General features: G+C 36.7%; 1 protein-coding gene across 1 annotated transcript in view; it reads left to right on the top strand.

The window, feature by feature from the left end:
• Positions 1-19,010, top strand: part of NDFIP2 (Nedd4 family interacting protein 2) — a gene marked incomplete at its 5' end in the record, with an annotated part of 88,531 nt that overhangs the window by 48,270 nt on the left and 21,251 nt on the right. The window contains 2 exons of the mRNA XM_037799916.1: positions 4,085-4,218; positions 16,959-17,052. Of these exons, the coding sequence (XP_037655844.1) occupies positions 4,085-4,218; positions 16,959-17,052 (228 nt within the window). The remainder of the gene's footprint in view (positions 1-4,084; positions 4,219-16,958; positions 17,053-19,010) is intronic.

Here is a 19,010-nt window from a genome sequence, read left to right as displayed (position 1 = left end):
AGAAGGAACTCAGTGCAGCTGTGAGTGACGTTTTGAAGAGGAGCAAGCTTGCTAGAAAGAAACGTCCTGGGAGAAAGCCATTTTGAAACCAGAACTTCGGAGCAGATGCCAGCCACATGCCTTCCCAGCTAACAGAGGTTTTCTGGATGCCATTGGCCATCCTCAAGTGAAGGTACCCGATTACTGATGTGTTACGTTGGACACTTTATGGCCTTAAGACTGTAACTGTGTAGCCATATCTGGAAAACCCCGAGAAATCAACGATACAGCTACTAGAGCTAATAAACAAATTTAGCAGAGTAGCAGGATACAAGATTAATGCATGTAAGTCAATAATGTTTCCGTATGCTAGAAATGAACAAACTGAAGAGACACTCAAGAAAAAGATACCATTTTCAATAGCAACTAAAAAAATCAGGTACCTAGGAATAAACTTAACCAAAGATGTAAAAGACCTATACAAAGAAAACTACATAACTCTACTAAAAGATATAGAAGGGACCTTAAAAGATGGAAAAATATTCCATGTTCATGGATAGGAAGGCTAAATGTCATTAAGATGTCAATTCTACCCAAACTCATCTACAGATTCAATGCAATCCCAATCAAAATTCCAACAACCTATTTTGCAGACTTGGAAAAGCTAGTAATCAAATTTATTTGGAAAGGGAAGATGCCTCAAATTGCTAAAGACACTCTAAAAAAGAAAAATGAAGTGGGAGGACTTACATTCCCTGACTTTGAAGCTTATTATAAAGCCACAGTTGTCAAAACAGCATGGTACTGGTACAAAGATAGACATATTGATCAATGGAATCGAATTGAGAATTCGGAGATAGACCCCCAGATCTTTGGCCAACTGATCTTTGATAAGGCCCCCAAAGTCACTGCACTGGGTCGTAACAGTCTTTTCAACAAATGGGGCTGAGAGAGTTGGATATCCATATCCAAAAGAATGAAAGAGGACCTCCTACCTCACAGCCTACACAAAAATTAAGTCAAATGGATCAAAGATCTCAGTATAAAAGACAGTACCATAAAACTCCTAGAAGATCATATAGGGAAGCATCTTCAAGACCTTGTATTAGGTGATCACTTCCTCGACTTTACATCCAAAGCATAAGCAACAAAAGAAGAAATAGATAAATGGGAACTCCTCACGCTTAGAAGTTTCTGTACCTCAAAGGAATTTTTCAAAAAGGTAAAGAGGCAGCCAACTCAATGGGAAAAAATTTTTGGAAATCATGTATCTGACAAAAGACTGATATCTTGCATATATAAAGAAATCCTACAACTGAATGACGATAGTACGGACAGTGCAATTATAAAATAGGCAAAAGATAAAAAAAGTTCTCTGAAGAGGAAATACAAATGGCCAAGAAGCACATGAAAAAATGTTCAGCTTCACTAGCTATTAGAGAGATGCAGATTAAGACCACAGTGAAATACCATCTCACACCAATTAGAATGGCTGCCATTAAACAAACAGGAAACTACAAATGCTGGAGAGGATGTGGAGAAACTGGAACTCTTATTCATTGTTGGTGGGACTATATAATGGTTCAGCCACTCTGGAAGTCAGTCTGGCACTTCCTTAGAAAACTAAATATAAGAGTTACCCGTCGATCCAGCGATTGTACTTCTTGGTATATACCCGGAAGATCTGAAAGCAGTGACACTAACAGGTATCTGCACGTCAATGTTCATAGCAGCATTATTCACAATTGCCAAGAGATGGAAACAACCCAAATGTCCTTCAGCAGATGAGTGGATAAATAAAATGTAGTATATACACACGATGGAATACTACATGGCAGTAAGAAGGAACGATCTTCTGAAACATATGACAACATGGATGAACCTTGAAGACATAATGCTGAGCGAAATAAGCCAGGCACGAAAAGAGAAATATTATATGCTACCACTAATGTGAACATTGAAAAATGTAAAACAAATGGTTTATAATGTAGAATGTAGGTGACCTAGTGATAGAGAGCAGTTAAGCAAGGGGAAATGATAATCCAATAAGAACAGATAAGCTATCATGGGCAAATTTAACGTTCTGGGACTGCCCAGGAATGACTATGGTCTGTTAATTTCTGATGGGTATAGTAGGAACAAGTTCACAGAAATGTTGCTATATTAGGTTACTTTCTTGGGGTAGAGTAGGAACATGTTGGAAGTAAAGTAGTTATCTTAGGTTAGTTGTCTTTTTCTTACTCCCTTCTTATGGTCTGTTTGAAGTGTTCTTTTAATGTATGTTTTTTTAAATTTAAAAAAAAAAATTTTTGATTTTTTATACAGTTGATTTAAAAAAAAGAATTAATTTAAAAAACAAGGAAAAATAATATGCAGAGCCCCTTTGAGGAGCTGGTGGAGAATGCAAGGGTATTGGGCTGCCCCACCTCGATGGTTGCTAATGTGCTCACAGACATAGGGGACTGGTGGTTTGATGGGTTGAGCCCTCTACGACAGGACTTGCTCTTGGGAAGACGGTTGCTGCAAAAGAGAAGCTAGGCTTGCCTATAATTGTGCCTAAGAGCCTCCTTCCTAATGCCTCTTTGTTGCTCAGATGTGGCCCTCTGCTAAGCCAACTTGGCAGGTGAAATCACTGCCCTCCCCCCTATGTGGGATCAGACATCCAGGGGAGTGAATCTCCCTGGCAACGTGGAATATGACTCCCGGGGAGGAATGTAGACCCAGCATCGTGGGATGGAGAACATCTATTTGACCAAAAGGGGAGAATGAAAGGAAATGAAATAAGCTTCAGTGGTAGAGAGTTTCCAAAAGGAGCCGAGAGGTCACTCTGGTGGGCGCTCTTAACGAACAATATAGACAACCCTTTTTAGGTTATAATGAGTTGAGGTAGCTGGCGATAGATGCCTGAAACTATCAAATTACAACCTAGAACCCATGAATCTTGAAGATGATTGTATAAAAATTTAGCTTGTGAGGGATGACAATGTGATTGGGAAAGACTGGTGCCCTTTGTCTAATTTATGGATGGATGAGTAGAAAAATGGGGGAAGGAAGCAAACAAACAAAGGCACCCAGTGTTCTTGTTTACTTTAATTGCCCTTTTTCACTTTAATTATTGTTATTTTTGTGTGTGTGGTAATGAAGGTGTCAAGGATTGATTTTGGTGATGAATGCACAACTATGTAATGGTACTGTGAACAATCGAATGTACGATTTGTTTTGTATGACTGCATGGTATGTGAATATATCTAAATAAAATGAATTTTAAAAAAATTGGAATCATTAATTCTAAATCTTTTTAGGAGATTAGAGCAGTTGCTCAAACCAATGTGTGTAGATTAAGGAAATAAAAAGCAAAATAAATAATAGTTGATATCTGGTTTTTACCCAGTAAGTAGAGAATTATGGCTTATCTTTTTATATGAAATCTGGAAGAAAATGGTTTACTGGAAATTTTTTTTTAAATCACATTTTGTATGTTACTAGAATATAGAATTTGGAGTTAGAAAATCCCTGGTTCCGCCATTTATTTGCCTTGTGATACTAGGCAAGTCAAACTTTTCTGAGCTTCAGAGTTGCTAAGATTAATGGATATAGAAGTGCTATATCAAATATTTTGTACTATATAAATGTTATTATTCCTGATTTTTCTACTTTTTGCCTGTGAGATAATGGATAAGTAAATTCTTTGAGTCCTTATTTCTTCATCTTTAATGTGCTGATAGAAAGATAAATCTTAAAGTCGAGAGATTTAAAGTACCTGTGACGAGCATAGTAGTAGGATCATAGAGGGTCCTCATGTATTTTGAGTTTCTTACCTCCCTTGTCTGGCACTCCTTTTCAAAACCTCCTTCTTGAGGTTCTTTAATGTATCGGCCTTTAGATGATATTTATCCGTCTCTTCTCTTTATAATGTAAGACTAAAATAATATATGGGATATAATAGTAATTGAAATGTTATAATTTTGTAACTCTAAGACTACAATAGCAGTAGTAGTCTTTAGTGGCCTTTTGTAAATTATTCATTTATGGTTATGGGTATATAGAAATTATTTAAAATAGTTTTTTTTATTGGTTACCCCCCTCTTTTTTTCCTTTCCTTCAGATGCAGAAGTTTACAATGAGTTTTATCCTGTGCCACCTCCCTACAGTGTTGCTACCTCTCTTCCTACATACGATGAAGCTGAGAAGGCTAAAGCTGCTGCAATGGCAGCTGCAGCAACAGAAACATCTCAAAGAGTAAGAAAATTATATCAGTTCCTTTTGAGAATATTTTAATTATTTATCCATATGTTACATTTAGTAATATAAAAATAGTTCTCCAAGTGTAACAGTCTGTTTGTGTGTATGTGTGTATATAGATACTTTTTAGTATTTTCTCTCCCTCTCCTTATGTATGTCATAATTTTTGGAGAAATTGGCATTCTTCTAGTTAAACTCAACTTCTCCAATTCCTTGACCTCCTCATTTCTATTAAGCTTCATCTTCATCTAATCTCATCTTATATTTATCCTACACCTTATCATCGCCGATGCATGTATCACTTCTTTAATCTTGATTTCAGGAATCTCATGCTCTGACCATCTACTTCTATCCTTTTAACTTACTCACTCTACTTATCCCCACTCAAACAGTTCTTCTCTTTTTTCTTGTCTTCAAGTCCATTGAACTCTTCACTGTTATGTCCTCATTTCCCTCTTTATAGTGTTTAGATTCTGTGGTCCATCACTATAATCATAAATCATCTTTTATTTTTTATTTTCATGTTTTATGTATTAGCATAGTCAGTTAAGTGAATCTATAAATGAACTCAAGGTAGGCTAAAAAACACAGAAAAAGTAATGCTAGGTACCTAACAAGGCCTTCAAATTATTTTAAATTTTCAGTTCACTACCCACTCCTCCATCTCCCATATCCCATTGTAGAATTTTGGACCAATGGTTGGGGATTCCACCTGCCCTCTGTTCCTTATCTGTCTGTTTTAATAATGGAGTCTGATATACATGTATGTTATTCTTCATTCTGGTAAAAAAAATGGCTGTCTCAGTAGCATGTTTGCTATTTGGCAGCCAGGTTAATGGAGGAAATTGTTTACATTTCAGTGTGGCTGCAAAGCAGGGCTAGAGTTTGTTGTATTTTTTTCTTGCTTCAGACTTTAGAGATGTTATATCAGATCCTTGGATTCATATCCCATTTTGTTCAGGAAAAAGACAGAAAATTCACTTGATACTAGAAAGCTACAATTAGGTGAAGAGCAAAGGGAGGGAGATATCTTTCCATTTTTTGCATCTCACACTATAAATAGCTTTGGGCACAATTATGAAGTTAGGTAAAGACAGTAAACCTCTCAGAGTGGGGAAGTAAGTCTCTTTTAAAAAAAGTGGCCTAAATAAAGCTCAGTCAGTAAGGATTTTTTATGCTGAGAGGGAGAATCATGGAGAAGAATGGATAGATCTATAAAGTATGGAGTTTATCAAAATCAACTCTAGGTTGCTTAGAGTGTATATATATGTGCTTTTGTTCACATGCATGTGAAATAGAGGAATAGTAACTCCTTTTTTCTGAGAAAGGGTCTCTTTAGAGACCTTGGAAATGGTAAAGGTCTTTAAAGGATGTTAGGCACCTTGGATTCTCTACTACCCTAATTTTCATACAGTGGGATGGAACCTAAGAGAAAGTAGGAGGTATTAAGTCTTGTTGTCTGTGCATTGAGAAAAGCAAAAAGGTGATTTTTTACCCATTATAACTAGAAAGCTCTGAAATGTTAACTATTCCCTCCTTTCACTGTCATCATTTCCAGTGCCTTGTTTTATAGTCAGTGTGGTCCCCAGCCTGAGTTAGAACATGTCCATAAAGAAAAATTACCTCTTTTCCCCTGCTTTTGATTTCATTGTAACCCCAGCTTGTGAAACAAGAGGATTGTGGAAAACTTCATAGAAAACAAAGTACAACTGTACATAAGAGACTGATTTAAAGTGTGTCAGTACAAAATGCACATCCTTGTAAGAAATAGTTTAAATCCATCAGTGCTGTCTAACCCAGTGTTCCAGTGCCCTCTTTCTGTATTTTATGAGCAGGGCCCTCTTTCTGCAATCTGTGAATGTTTGAGTATGGGTCTCCACACCTGCATCAGATAAAAAACTGGCCTGCTTAGCTTTTGAGTACATTCAGTTGTAAATGAATCTTAGAGCTGAATCAGCTGAAAGCTTATTTCTTAAACCAACTCTCATTAAGTGAATGTAAATAGCTCAGGGATGACACATACTCTTCTCTATTATTTCTACTTCTAATGTGTACTTCTACCTATTATGGAATGCTTAGATTTATGGAAATGAGCTACTCATTTTTAATATTTTTATATATGAATTCCAAATAATTCGTTTTATAATACCTTTAGAACGTGACTTGTTCATTAGTTAGGCTTGTTTTATAGCCTTATAGTGGGTTCACTTTTCAGTAACTTGTCATATATTGTTTCAGTAAGTTGCCTTTTGCCATTCCAAGTAGAACTTGATAAATTGAGCAACTCCAACATAAGTTGTGTTTTTATTTCTAACACTTAGCTACTATCTGGCACATATATAGTGTTTAATAAATGGCAGTGGATTAAGTTAATAAGTGTGTTTTTTGTATTAGCCAATGTGGAAAATTAAGGAAAAAAAAACCCTACAGTTCTTCGATAAGAGCTCATTTTAAATATATTTTGTCTTTTGCCAATTTTAAGATTTATAAATCAGTGTTTAATGTAGTGGGAATTATTGCATAGATACCATCTTATTTTTTAAACATTTTATGTAAATATTTTTATTTTAATAGTTGAGTGAAATTCCATGGTTTATACTGTAATAAATTATAGTCCTCTGGAGTGAACAATTTGATTATTTTTAAATATATGTGTGTGTGTGTGTGTGTGTGTGTGTGCGCGCGCGCGGTGTTAAATAAAGCTGTAAAGGGCATCTTTGTGCATATGTCATATCTTTTTAAAAATGATGTCCTTTGATAAAATCTCTGGGCTGGTATATTAAAAGAATATAAAATATTTCTATCCTTTCCATCATATTGACAGTGCTTTTGTTTGTGCATACCATGATTTCATGCTTATTTCTTGAATTAATTTGAAATTATAAAAATGTAATTAGTTCGAATTTGTTCATTGACAGTCATTCAGTTTACCATGTGAAGTTTGCTTGGGATATATGATTGCAGAGCTTAAGAGATCTTTGAGCCCAGTTAAAGACCAAGATGGTTTTGAAAGTCTTTCTCTTCTAGCAAAGTCTATTTAATGAGACTACCATGAGTAGCTGGAAAGATCATCAGTGTTCTCGATTCAAATTCTGCTGTTGCCTTATTAATGCAGTCTTGCACAGGGTGCTTAGCCTCTCCAAGTCTCTGTTTAAACTAATACAAAATTGAAATTATTAATACTCAGCTGAGATGATATATATGTAACGTGGAGATAATATATATGTAAATCAGGTCATGTCACTCATTTGATCAAAACCCTGTAAAACCTCCCATTTCACTTGAAGTAAAATCCAAAGACTTTCAGTGCACCTCTCTGACCTCATTTCTTCCTACTTTCTATTCACTCTGGTCCAGCCATGCTAACATGCCATTAAACACTTTTCTACTAGATAACTGAATAGCTAACTTCTTGTGCCTCTCCTTTAAGTCCTTGCTTGTGTTGCCTTCATGAGGCCTATCTAACCACGCTATTTAAATTAATACCTTACCCCCAAAGCATTATATAATATCCTTTCCTTACTCTTTTTTTTTCAAATAAATTAATAACATATATCTTTGGTTAGTTTCTGACTCCCTTCACTGAAATATAGTATTCAGAAAGGCAAGCATTTTTGTTTTGTGTACACTGATGTATCCCAAGGACTAGGAAGCCAAGTCTCATGTAGAATTGGTATTCAGTGAATATTTATTGACTGTTGGAGGCAGTCAATGATAACAGGTTTTATATTTATTTTCAGAGAAGTTCTCTGCATTTATGAACAAAGAGTTAATGTGTTAATATTGATGTATTATTTTTGTACATGAAAGGTATTATACGTCTGATTTTCACTTAATGTATCTTGCAGATTGTTGCATATTACAATATGAAGTATTTTTTATTTTTGTTTATTTTTAAATGTTTACATTGCTTTTCAAATTTCATTGGATAGATGAGCAATCATTTGTTTAATTAGTCTGTCAAGAACTGTGAAAAGTCTGAGATTTTTAACCTATTTGTAAGCTGACTGATTTGCCTGCCAGTTTCATGGCTACTAGCAGAGATGAGACTACTGGGTCAGAGATATTAATGATCTTTATTACAACAATAGCAGTAGCCAGGATATTAGCATTTTCTTGCACCAGTTTCCCAACCCCAATTCCTGCAGGGTAGGTGACACAAAGCAGTGGTGGACTGAGTTACAGAGGGCCCCCTTAACTTAAGGAACCCAAATATTTTCTAATGATCAGTAATCATGCCTACACCTTTGCTCTGGTGGAATACACTTTATCTTCCAAAGCTGTTCGCCATATAAACATCCTTAAAAAGATAGTCCAGAACAAAGGTAGTCAGTGCCTCTATCTGCAAGACATACAGAAACATAAGAGACCCATGGAGAATTATCTCCTAACACAATGCAATTTTTTTTTTTTTTAAATCTTCATTTTATTGACATATATTCACATACCAGGCAGTCATACAAAACAAATCGTACTTTCGATTGTTTACAGTACCATTACGTAGTTGTACATTCATCACCTAAATCAATCCCTGACACCTTCATTAGCACACACACAAAAATAACAAGAATAATAATTAGAGTGAAAAAGAGCAACTGAAGTAAAAAAGAACACTGGGTACCTTTGTCTGTTTGTTTCCTTCCCCTATTTTTCTACTCATCCATCCATAAACTAGACAAAGTGGAGTGTGGTCCTTATGGCTTTCCCAATCCCATTGTCACCCCTCATAAGCTACATTTTTATACAACTGTCTTCGAGATTCATGGGTTCTGGGTTGTAGTTTGATAGTTTCAGGTATCCACCACCAGCTACCCCAATTCTTTAGAACCTAAAAAGGGTTGTCTAAAGTGTGCGTGAGAGTGCCCACCAGAGTGACCTCTCGGCTCCTTTTGGAATCTCTCTGCCACTGAAGCTTATTTCATTTCCTTTCACATCCCCCTTTTGGTCAAGAAGATGTTCTCCGTCCCACGATGCCGGGTCTACATTCCTCCCCGGGAGTCATATTCCACGTTGCCAGGGAGATTCACTCCCCTGGGTGTCTGATCCCACGTAGGGGGGAGGGCAGTGATTTCACCTTTCAAGTTGGCTTAGCCAGAGAGGGCCACATCTGAGCAACAAAGAGGCATTCGGGAGGAGGCTCTTAGGCACAACCATAGGGAGGCCTAGCCTCTCCTTTGCAGCAACCGTCTTCCCAAGGGTAAAACTTATGGTAGAGGGCTCAACCCATCAAACCACCAGTCCCCTATGTCTGTGGTCATGTTAGCAACCATAGAGGTGGGGTAGGCCAATACCCCTGCATTCTCCACAGGCTCCTCAAGGGGGCACTACATATTTTTTTTCCTCGTTTTTCTTTTTTTTTTTTTTTTTTACTTTCCCTTTTTTAAATCAACTGTATGGAAAAAAAGTTAAAAAGAAAACAAACATACAATAAAAGAACATTTCAAAGAGACCATAACAAGGGAGTAAGAAAAAGACAACTAACCTAAGATAACTTCCTAACTTCCAACATGTTCCTACTTTACCCCAAGAAAGTTACATAATATAGCAACATTTCTGTGAACTTCTTCCTGCTGTATCCATCAGAAATTAACAGACCATAGTCATTCCTGGGCATCCCCAGAACATTAAATAGCTTATGTGTTCTCCTTGGATTATTGTTCCCCCTTCCTTAATTGCTCTCTGCTGCTAGTTCCCCTACATTCTACATTATAAACCATTTGTTTTACATTTTTCAAAGTTCACATTAGTGATAGCATATAATATTTCTCTTTTTGTGCCTGGCTTATTTCGCTCAGCATTATGTCTTCAAGGTTCATCCATGTTGTCATATGTTTCACGAGATCGTTCCTTCTTACTGCCGTGTAGTATTCCATCGTGTGTATATACCACATTTTATTTATCCACTCATCTGTTGAAGGACATTTGGGTTGTTTCCATCTCTTGGCAATTGTGAATAATGCTGCTATGAACATTGGCGTGCAGATATCTGTTCGTGTCACTGCTTTCCGATCTTCCGGGTATATACCGAGAAGTGCAATCGCTGGATCGAATGGTAACTCTATATCTAGTTTTCTAAGGAACTGCCAGACTGACTTCCAGAGTGGCTGAACCATTATACAGTCCCACCAACAGTGAATAAGAGTTCCAATTTCTCCACATCCCCTCCAGCATTTGTAGTTTCCTGTTTGTTTAATGGCAGCCATTCTAACCGGTGTTAGATGGTATCTCATTGTGGTCTTAATTTGCATCTCTCTAATAGCTCGTGAAGCTGAACATTTTTTCATGTGTTTCTTGGCCATTTGTATTTCCTCTTCAGAGAACTGTCTTTTCATATCTTTTGCCCATTTTATAATTGGGCTGTCTGTACTATTGTCATTGAGTTGTAGGATTTCTTTATATATGCAAGATATCAGTCTTTTGTCAGATACATGGTTTCCAAAAATTTTTTCCCATTGAGTTGGCTGCCTCTTTACCTTTTTGAGAAATTCCTTTGAGGTGCAGAAACTTCTAAGCTTGAGGAGTTCCCATTTATCTATTTTCTCTTTTGTTGCTTGTGCTTTGGGTGTAAAGTCTAGGAAGTGGCCGCCTAATACAAGGTCTTGAAGATGTTTTCCTACATTATCTTCTAGGAGTTTTATGGTACTTTCTTTTATATTGAGATCTTTGGTCCATTTTGAGTTAATTTTTGTGTAGAGGGTGAGGTAGGGGTCCTCTTTCATTCTTTTGGATATGGATATCCAACTCTCCCAGCCCCATTTGTTGAGAAGACCATTATGACTCAGTTCAGTGACTTTGGGGGCCTTATCAAAGATCAGTCGGCCATAGATATGAGGGTCTGTCTCTGAATTCTCAATTCCATTCCATTGATCTATATGTCTATCTTTGTGCCAGTACCATGCTGTTTTGGCAACTGTGGCTTTATAATAAGCTTCAAAGTCAGGGAGTGTAAGTCCTCCCACTTCGTTTTTCTTTTTTAGAGTGTCTTTAGCAATTCGAGGCATCTTCCCTTTCCAAATAAATTTGATAACTAGCTTTTCCAAGTCTGCAAAGTAGGTTGTTGGAATCTTGATTGGGATTGCATTGAATCTGTAGATGAGTTTGGGTAGAATTGACATCTTAATGACATTTAGTCTTCCTATCCATGAACATGGAATATTTTTCCATCTTTTAAGGTCCCCTTCTATTTCTTTTAGTAGAGTTATGTAGTTTTCTTTGTATAGGTCTTTTACATCTTTGGTTAAGTTTATTCCTAGGTACTTGATTTTTTTAGTTGCTATTGAAAATGGTATCTTTTTCTTGAGTGTCTCTTCAGTTTGTTCATTTCTAGCATATAGAAACATTACTTACTTATATGCATTAACCTTGTATCCCGCTACTTTGCTAAATTTGTTTATTAGCTCTAGTAGCTGTATCATCGATTTCTCAGGGTTTTCTAGATATAAGATCATATCATCTGCAAACAATGACAGTTTTACTTCTTCTTTTCCAATTTGGATGCCTTTTATTTCTTTGTCTTGCCGGATTGCCCTGGCTAGCACTTCCAGCACAATGTTGGATAACAGTGGTGACAGCGGGCATCCTTGTCTTGTTCCTGATCTTAGAGGGAAGGCTTTCAGTCTCTCACCATTGAGTACTATGCTGGCTGTGGGTTTTTCATATATGCTGTTTATCATGTTGAGGAAGTTTCCTTCAATTCCTGCCTTTTGAAGTGTTTTTATCAAAAAGGGATGTTGGATTTTGTCAAATGCTTTTTCAGCATCTATTGAGATGATCATTTGATTTTTCCCTTTTGACTTGTTAATGTGTTGTAATACATTGATTGATTTTCTTATGTTGAACCATCCTTGCATGCCTGGAATGAACCCCACTTGGTCATGGTGTATGATTTTTTTAATGTGTCTTTGGATTCGATTTGCAAGTATTTTGTTGAGAATTTTTGCATCTATATTCATTAGGGAGATTGGCCGGTAGTTTTCCTTTTTTGTAACATCTTTGCCTGGTTTTGGTATTAGATTGATGTTAGCTTCATAAAATGAGTTAGGTAGTGTTCCATTTTCTTCAATGTTTTGAAAGAGTTTGAGTAAGATTGGTGTCAGTTCTTTCTGGAAAGTTTGGTAGAATTCCCCTGTGAAGCCATCTGGCCCTGGGCATTTATTTGTGGGAAGATTTTTGATGACTGATTGGATCTCTTTGCTTGTGATGGGTTGGTTGAGGTCTTCTATTTCTTCTCTGGTCAGTCTAGGTTGTTCATATGTTTCCAGGAAATTGTCCATTTCTTCTACATTATCCAGTTTGTTGCCATACAGTTGTTCATAATATCCTCTTATAATTTTTTTAATTTCTTCAGGATCTGCAGTTATGTCACCTTTTTCATTCATTATTTTGTTTATATGGGTCTTCTCTCTTTTTGATTTTGTCAGTGTAGCTAGGGGCTTGTCAATCTTGTTGATCTTCTCAAAGAACCAACTTTTGGTGATGTTTATCCTCTCTATTGTTTTTCTGTTCTCTATGTCATTGATTTCTGCTTTAATCCTTGTTATTTCTTTTCTTCTACTTGGTTTAGGATTGGTTTGCTGTTCGTTTTCTAGCTTCTTCAGTTGATCCATTAGTTCTTTGATTTTGGCTCTTTCTTCCTTTTTAATATATGCGTTTAGTGCTATAAATTTCCCCCTTAGCACTGCTTTTGCTGCATCCCATAGGTTTTGGTATGTTGTGTTTTCATTTTCATTCGTCCCTATATATTTAGCAATTTCTCTTGCTATTTCTTCTTTAACCCACTGATTGTTTAGGAGTGTGTTGTTTAACCTCCAGGTATTTGTGAATTTTCTAAATCTCTGATGGTTATTGACTTCTAATTGTATTCCATTGTGGTCAGAGAATGTGCTTTGAATAATTTCAATCTTTTTAAATTTATTGAGGCTTGTTTTATGTCCCAGCATATGATCTATTCTGGAGAAAGTTCCATGAGCACTAGAAAAGTATGTGTATCCTGGTGATTTGGGATGTAATGTCCTGTATATGTCTGTTAAATCTAATTCATTTATCAGATTGTTTAGGTTTTCAATTTCCTTATTGGTCTTCTGTCTGGTTGATCTATCTATAGGAGAGAGTGATGTGTTGAAGTCTCCCACGATTATTGTGGAAACATCAATTGCTGCCTTCAGTTTTGCCAGTGTTTCTCTCATGTATTTTGTGGCACCTTGATTGGGTGCATAGACATTTACGATTGTTATTTCTTCTTGCTGAATTGCCCCGTTTATTAGTATGTAGTGGCCTTCTTTGTCTCTCAAAACATCCCTGCATTTAAAGTCTATTTTATCTGAGATTAATATTGCTACACCTGCTTTCTTTTGGCTGTAGCTTGCATGAAATATTTTTTTCCCTCCTTTCACTTTCAGTTTCTTTGTGTCCCTGTGTCTAAGATGAGTCTCTTGTATGCAACATATTGATGGTTCATTTTTTTTGATCCATTCTGCGAATGTGTATCTTTTAATTGGGGAGTTTAATCCATTTACATTCAATGTTATAACCGTGAAGGCATTTCTTGATTCAGCCATCTTATCCTTTGGTTTATGTTTGTCATATTTTTCCCCTCTGTCTATTAATATCCTTTATTGTACCCATACCGAATCTCTTTAGTACTAAACCTTTCTCCAAGTGTCTCTGTCCTTTCTTTGTTTCTCTGTCTGTAGGGCTCCCTTGAGTATCTCCAGTAGGGCAGGTCTCTTGTTAGCAAATTCTCTCAGCATTTGTTTGTCTGTGAAAAGTTTAAGCTCTCCCTCAAATTTGAAGGAGAGCTTTGCTGGATAAAGTATTCTTGGCTGGAAATTTTTCTCACTCAGAATTTTAAATATATCGTGCCACTGCCTTCTTGCCTCCATGGTGGCTGCTGAGTAGTCACTACTTAGTCTTATGCTGTTTCCTTTGTATGTGGTGAATTGCTTTTCTTTTGCTGCTTTCAGAACTTGCTCCTTCTCTTCTGTGTTTGACAGTGTGATCAGTATATGTCTCGGAGTGGGTTTATTTGGATTTATTCTATTTGGAGTTCGCTGAGCATTTATGATTTGTGTATTTATGTTGTTTAGAAGGTTTGGGAAGTTTTCCCCAACAATTTCTTTGAATACTCTTCCTAGACCTTTACCCTTTTCTTCCCCTTCTGGGATACCAATGAGTCTTATATTCGGATGTTTCGTATTATCTATCATATCCCTAAGGTCCATTTTGATTTTTTCAATTTTTTTCCCCATTCTTTCTTTTATGCTTTCATTTTCCATTCTGGCATCTTCCAGGTCACTGATTCGTTGTTCAGCTTCCTCTAGTCTTGTACTATGAGTGTCCAGAATCTTTTTAATTTGGTCAACAGTTTCTTTAATTTCTATAAGATCATCCATTTTTTTATTTAGTCTTGAAATGTCTTCTTTATGCTCTTCTAGGGTCTTCTTGATTTCCTTTGTATCCCGTACTATGGTCTCATTGTTCATCTTTAGTTCTTTGAGTTCGTGCTCTAGGTACTGTGTCTCTTCTGATCTTTTGATTTGGGTGCTTGGGCTTGGGTTATCCATATCGTCTGGTTTTTTCATATGCTTTATAATTTTCTGTTGTTTTTGGCCTCGTGGCATTTGCTGAACTTGATAGGGTTCTTTTAGGATTTGTAGACCAATTGAAATCCTTATCTCTAATTTATCAGATCTACAGCTTCGTGGAGTACACTTTCTCTAACTAACCAGCAGGTGGCGTCCACGAGCCACCTGTTCTCCACAAGCCAGTTCTCCCCTGCTTAGCCTTTTTGGTGAATGGGGGAGTGAGTCTTGTGGGGTCCAATTGGTGTACCAAGCTTGCGTGTGTAGTTGGTGTTGCCTGCCCTGTATATGGGGCGTGTTTCTGGGCAGTCAGGGAGGGGGGGTGGCTCTAACAATCAAATCTCCCTGGTGATCCTAGAGTTTTAAAGCTGCTGCAATAGTCTAATCCTTCAGTTCAGTCCTGCCACAGTTTGTCTCTGCCACTGACCCTCAAGTCCTTGGTATTCGTGTATGGCTCCTGAGACTTGCAAGTGGGCCCCTCTTACAGGCTGTGCACCCCGGGTCCTCTGTTGAGGGATGACTGTGCTATGTCACAGATGAGTTGCCTTCCCCCCAGGGCAGTTCTGGGCTGCTGGGCTGTGTAGGGGGGCTCCCAGTCTGCTGAAATGATGGCTGAATGGGGCTTTGTTAATTCACACTGCTCCACCTTCCCAACTCTGGGACAATCAGCTGAGGTTGCAGGGAAGGCTAATGTCCACGCCCAGTTTTGTGGTGTGTGCCTGTTATTTGAAGCACTTCCGTCACACTGGGTTGTCTGGGGCAGCTCTGGGCTATGTGGCTGGCGATGGGCAGGAGTGTTTCCTGTCCACCAGGATGATGGCTGTGAGCGGACACCCCCCTTTTCTTGGGAAGTTGTGGTGTTTAGTGAATTTTCTCAGCCACTGGATTATTGCCTTTTGTCTCAGAGCTCTCTTAGTTCTGCTCTTGACTTGACCTGCCCAAATTGCAAGTCTTTGAAGCTTTCTGTATTGGGCTTCTTAGAGTAATTGTTTTAGAAAAAGAAAAAAGGATTAAAAAAAAAAAAAAAAAAAGGGCCCTCCTCAGAGATCTAATGGGTTATTGAAATGCTAAGAGACAAAGCAACCAGGGCCATTAAGGAAAGGTCCACAGGGCAGAGAGATCAGCTTTTCTTCGGGATTTGCATATGCGCCTCAGGGCCTGAGCTCTGCCCTTCCCCTTCTATGTTCACCAGAACGCCAAAAATCCTCCGCTTTTATTTTGGAGTTTTTCGTGTTGTTTTTTTTCTATGCCTGTCTCCTCTTTGCTGGGCTGGCTGCTCTCAGATTCTCTGGTGTCTGGTCTCAGTCTGTCTATGGTTGGAGTTTGGATCAGTAGAATGAGTTTCCGATAAGGGCTGCCACTGCAGTTCTCCCTTCTCCTTCCCGGAGCTGACAGCCCCTCCTCCCACGGGACTGAGCCTGGCAGGGAGGGGCGCGGGTCCCCTGGCCGCAAAAACTTACAGATTTCGCTGATCTCAGCAGTTCCACGTTTCATGAGTGTTGTATGAAGTATGCCCAAAGTCAGATTGTTCTGTGGTGTTCAGTCCACGCAGTTCCTGGCTTTCTACCTACTTTCCTGGAGGAGTAACGAAAACATACAGCTCACCAGTCCGCCATCTTGCCCCGCCTCACAATGCACTTTTGATTGGCATTTAGATTGTGTCTAATTTTTTGCTGTTTTAACATTGTTGCAATGAATTATCTTTAATACATCATGTCTTTTTAGTGGGAATACATCTATATATAGCTGAAGGATATATTTCACAAAGTGTAATTGATGAGTCAAAGGGTATGTGCATTTTAATTTTTAATAAGTATTGCTAAATTATCAGACATGGAGGTGGTACTAATTTATACACTCCCACTATTGCAACAGTGTCAAAACTTTATTGCTGCCATTTTCATTAATTCGAGTTTTGTCTTTTTTGTGTTTACCTTAAAGTTACTGTTTGCCAAGATACTCATGAAAAAGTAATAATTGCTAATGTTTATTGAGTACTATGTGCCAGACATTGTTCTCCTTCCTCTAGTATCTTAACTGTCTTTACAGCTAATTAAGGATGTTAGATTTTTAAAAATTTAAGTTCTTTTCCTTACTTTTAAAATGATAAAGTTGCAATTATTTTGGTTAACTCTTCTAGTATTATATGTTTTACAGATTCAGGAGGAAGAATGTCCACCAAGAGATGACTTTAATGATGCAGACCAGCTTAGAGTGGGTAATGATGGCATTTTCATGCTGGCGTTTTTCAGTAAGTGGTCTTTTGTTTCCAAATTAATTTTTTCTTAGTGCTATCTGTGTGTGTTTAAAGTAGCATAGATGAGGAAGAAAAGCAAATATTGTCCTTAACTTGTTTTAAAATGTAAATTGTTTCTGATACTGAAGTAATGAATACTAATTATGATCATATAGTAGAAACAAATCACAGATTTTATTTAACACTTCAGATGTATTTCAGTCATTGTGCTAGATGCTAGCAGTATAAAGATAGAGATGCGTATTTAAGCTAAATTTGATTTTGCGTGAGGAGTGTATATAATGTTGATGGCCATTTGGTGCTGTAGGAGCATATAGAATGAGAGTGTAAATTCTGCTTTTGAGGCAGAGAGCTTCCATTTGAATGTCCTTAAGCTGAGGGAAAGGTTGGAAAAAAGGCAACTGGAACAATGTAACTTGAGACCCCAAAGTATGAAAGTACAAGTCTTATTTGAGGGTTAGGAGATCACTAATCCAAGTAATATATTTTTTTTAACATCTTGTGAAATTCTTAATTTAATATTTGACTTATAAGGTCAAATAGATAGTTTCTTAAGGGAAGATTGTATCATATTTTCATTATTTCAATTCCTACCACAGTGATTGGTGCATAGTAAACTCATTAAGTAGTATTAAGACATTCATAAACTGTTTAAATTGCTAGTAGTGGTGGTGGAAACCCAATATTCATTTAAGTAGACTCATCTGATTAGACTGATTTGGTTAATTTCTGCCCTCAACCTGGTTAAATGATCAAGGTTTTATACCTTCTTGAATAGAATGCTGATTTAATTCTTTTTAATTATAAAGATAAATTTGATCAACTATATTCAACTTTAGACATAGAAAACACATTATACTTCCTGAGTTTTGCTACTTTTGAACCTAGAAATCCACTTACCTTTTCCTCTATTTTGAAATTGTTTCTTGCTTACTATATTTCTTTTATTTTATCTGCCAAAGAACAGAAATAGATAGCCACTCAAAAATTAGGGGTGGGTTTTTATTTTACCCTTCAAATTTACTAAATTTGTATTCAGGTTGTCAACCAGCTAATGTGTATATAATGTTTAAATCTTGTGGTTTAAATTACAATTCCTGATTAGATATTAACTGCAATCAAAAGGAAATGAAATTTTTGACTACAAATCACTTTGTTTAGTACTGTCCAATGAATCTTGGTTTTATCTTTTAATTCACTTGGTGACCCTTTATATTATAAGCAGGCTTCCCACAATTCTTTGTTTACGGAAGAGTAGCTTAAACATTAATTCTTTTCGTAGTTACATCTTTTAAGAAATGTTAATTAGAAACATTTAAATTAGACTATTTGTAGTCTAAACAACTATTTCTTAGGAATAAAAAAATATTTGATACTATCTAATTATTTGGCTCAGGGCTTAGTTCTTATTCTTTATTTCTACATTTCACTTAACCCCAGTATCTTCTCTTTAATCTTTATTTTTTAGTTTGAAAACATTTCACTAATATAACAGTGCTGTAAATGCATGGCAACCTAGACACTTTCATGACTTTTTTATGGCCATTAATAGTATTAGCAATGAAGAAATTCTCCACTAAATTTTTACTAAATAGTTATCTAACCTGGAATTTTATGCTTTCTATGATGCAAATATTGTACCAACATTGTAAGAGTAAAATTAGAAATTATTTTTCATCTTCATTTCCTGCCATGTTTTTTCTAACTAGGCTATCTAACAGGTCAATGTTTGAGCTTCTTTGCTGTGATAATAAGCATAGATTTATTTGTAATCACTACCTACCATCTAGTGGCTGTTCTACAAATTGCAACTGGTATATTTTCTGTGCTTCTTAAACTATTTAGAATAGCTGTTGTCTATGAAAGGTCTAGAAAAAGATTTTCTTTAATGTGGTTTATATCTTAAGTATTTCAGGTTATATAGGGTGTGCAAATAAAATTAAAGTGAATAT

This window comes from Choloepus didactylus, chromosome 12 (genome assembly GCF_015220235.1).
Source record: "Choloepus didactylus isolate mChoDid1 chromosome 12, mChoDid1.pri, whole genome shotgun sequence".
Classification (NCBI taxonomy): Eukaryota; Metazoa; Chordata; class Mammalia; order Pilosa; family Megalonychidae; genus Choloepus; species Choloepus didactylus.
Note: the sequence above shows the minus strand (reverse complement) of the source record. Positions and strands in the feature narration are given on the sequence as shown.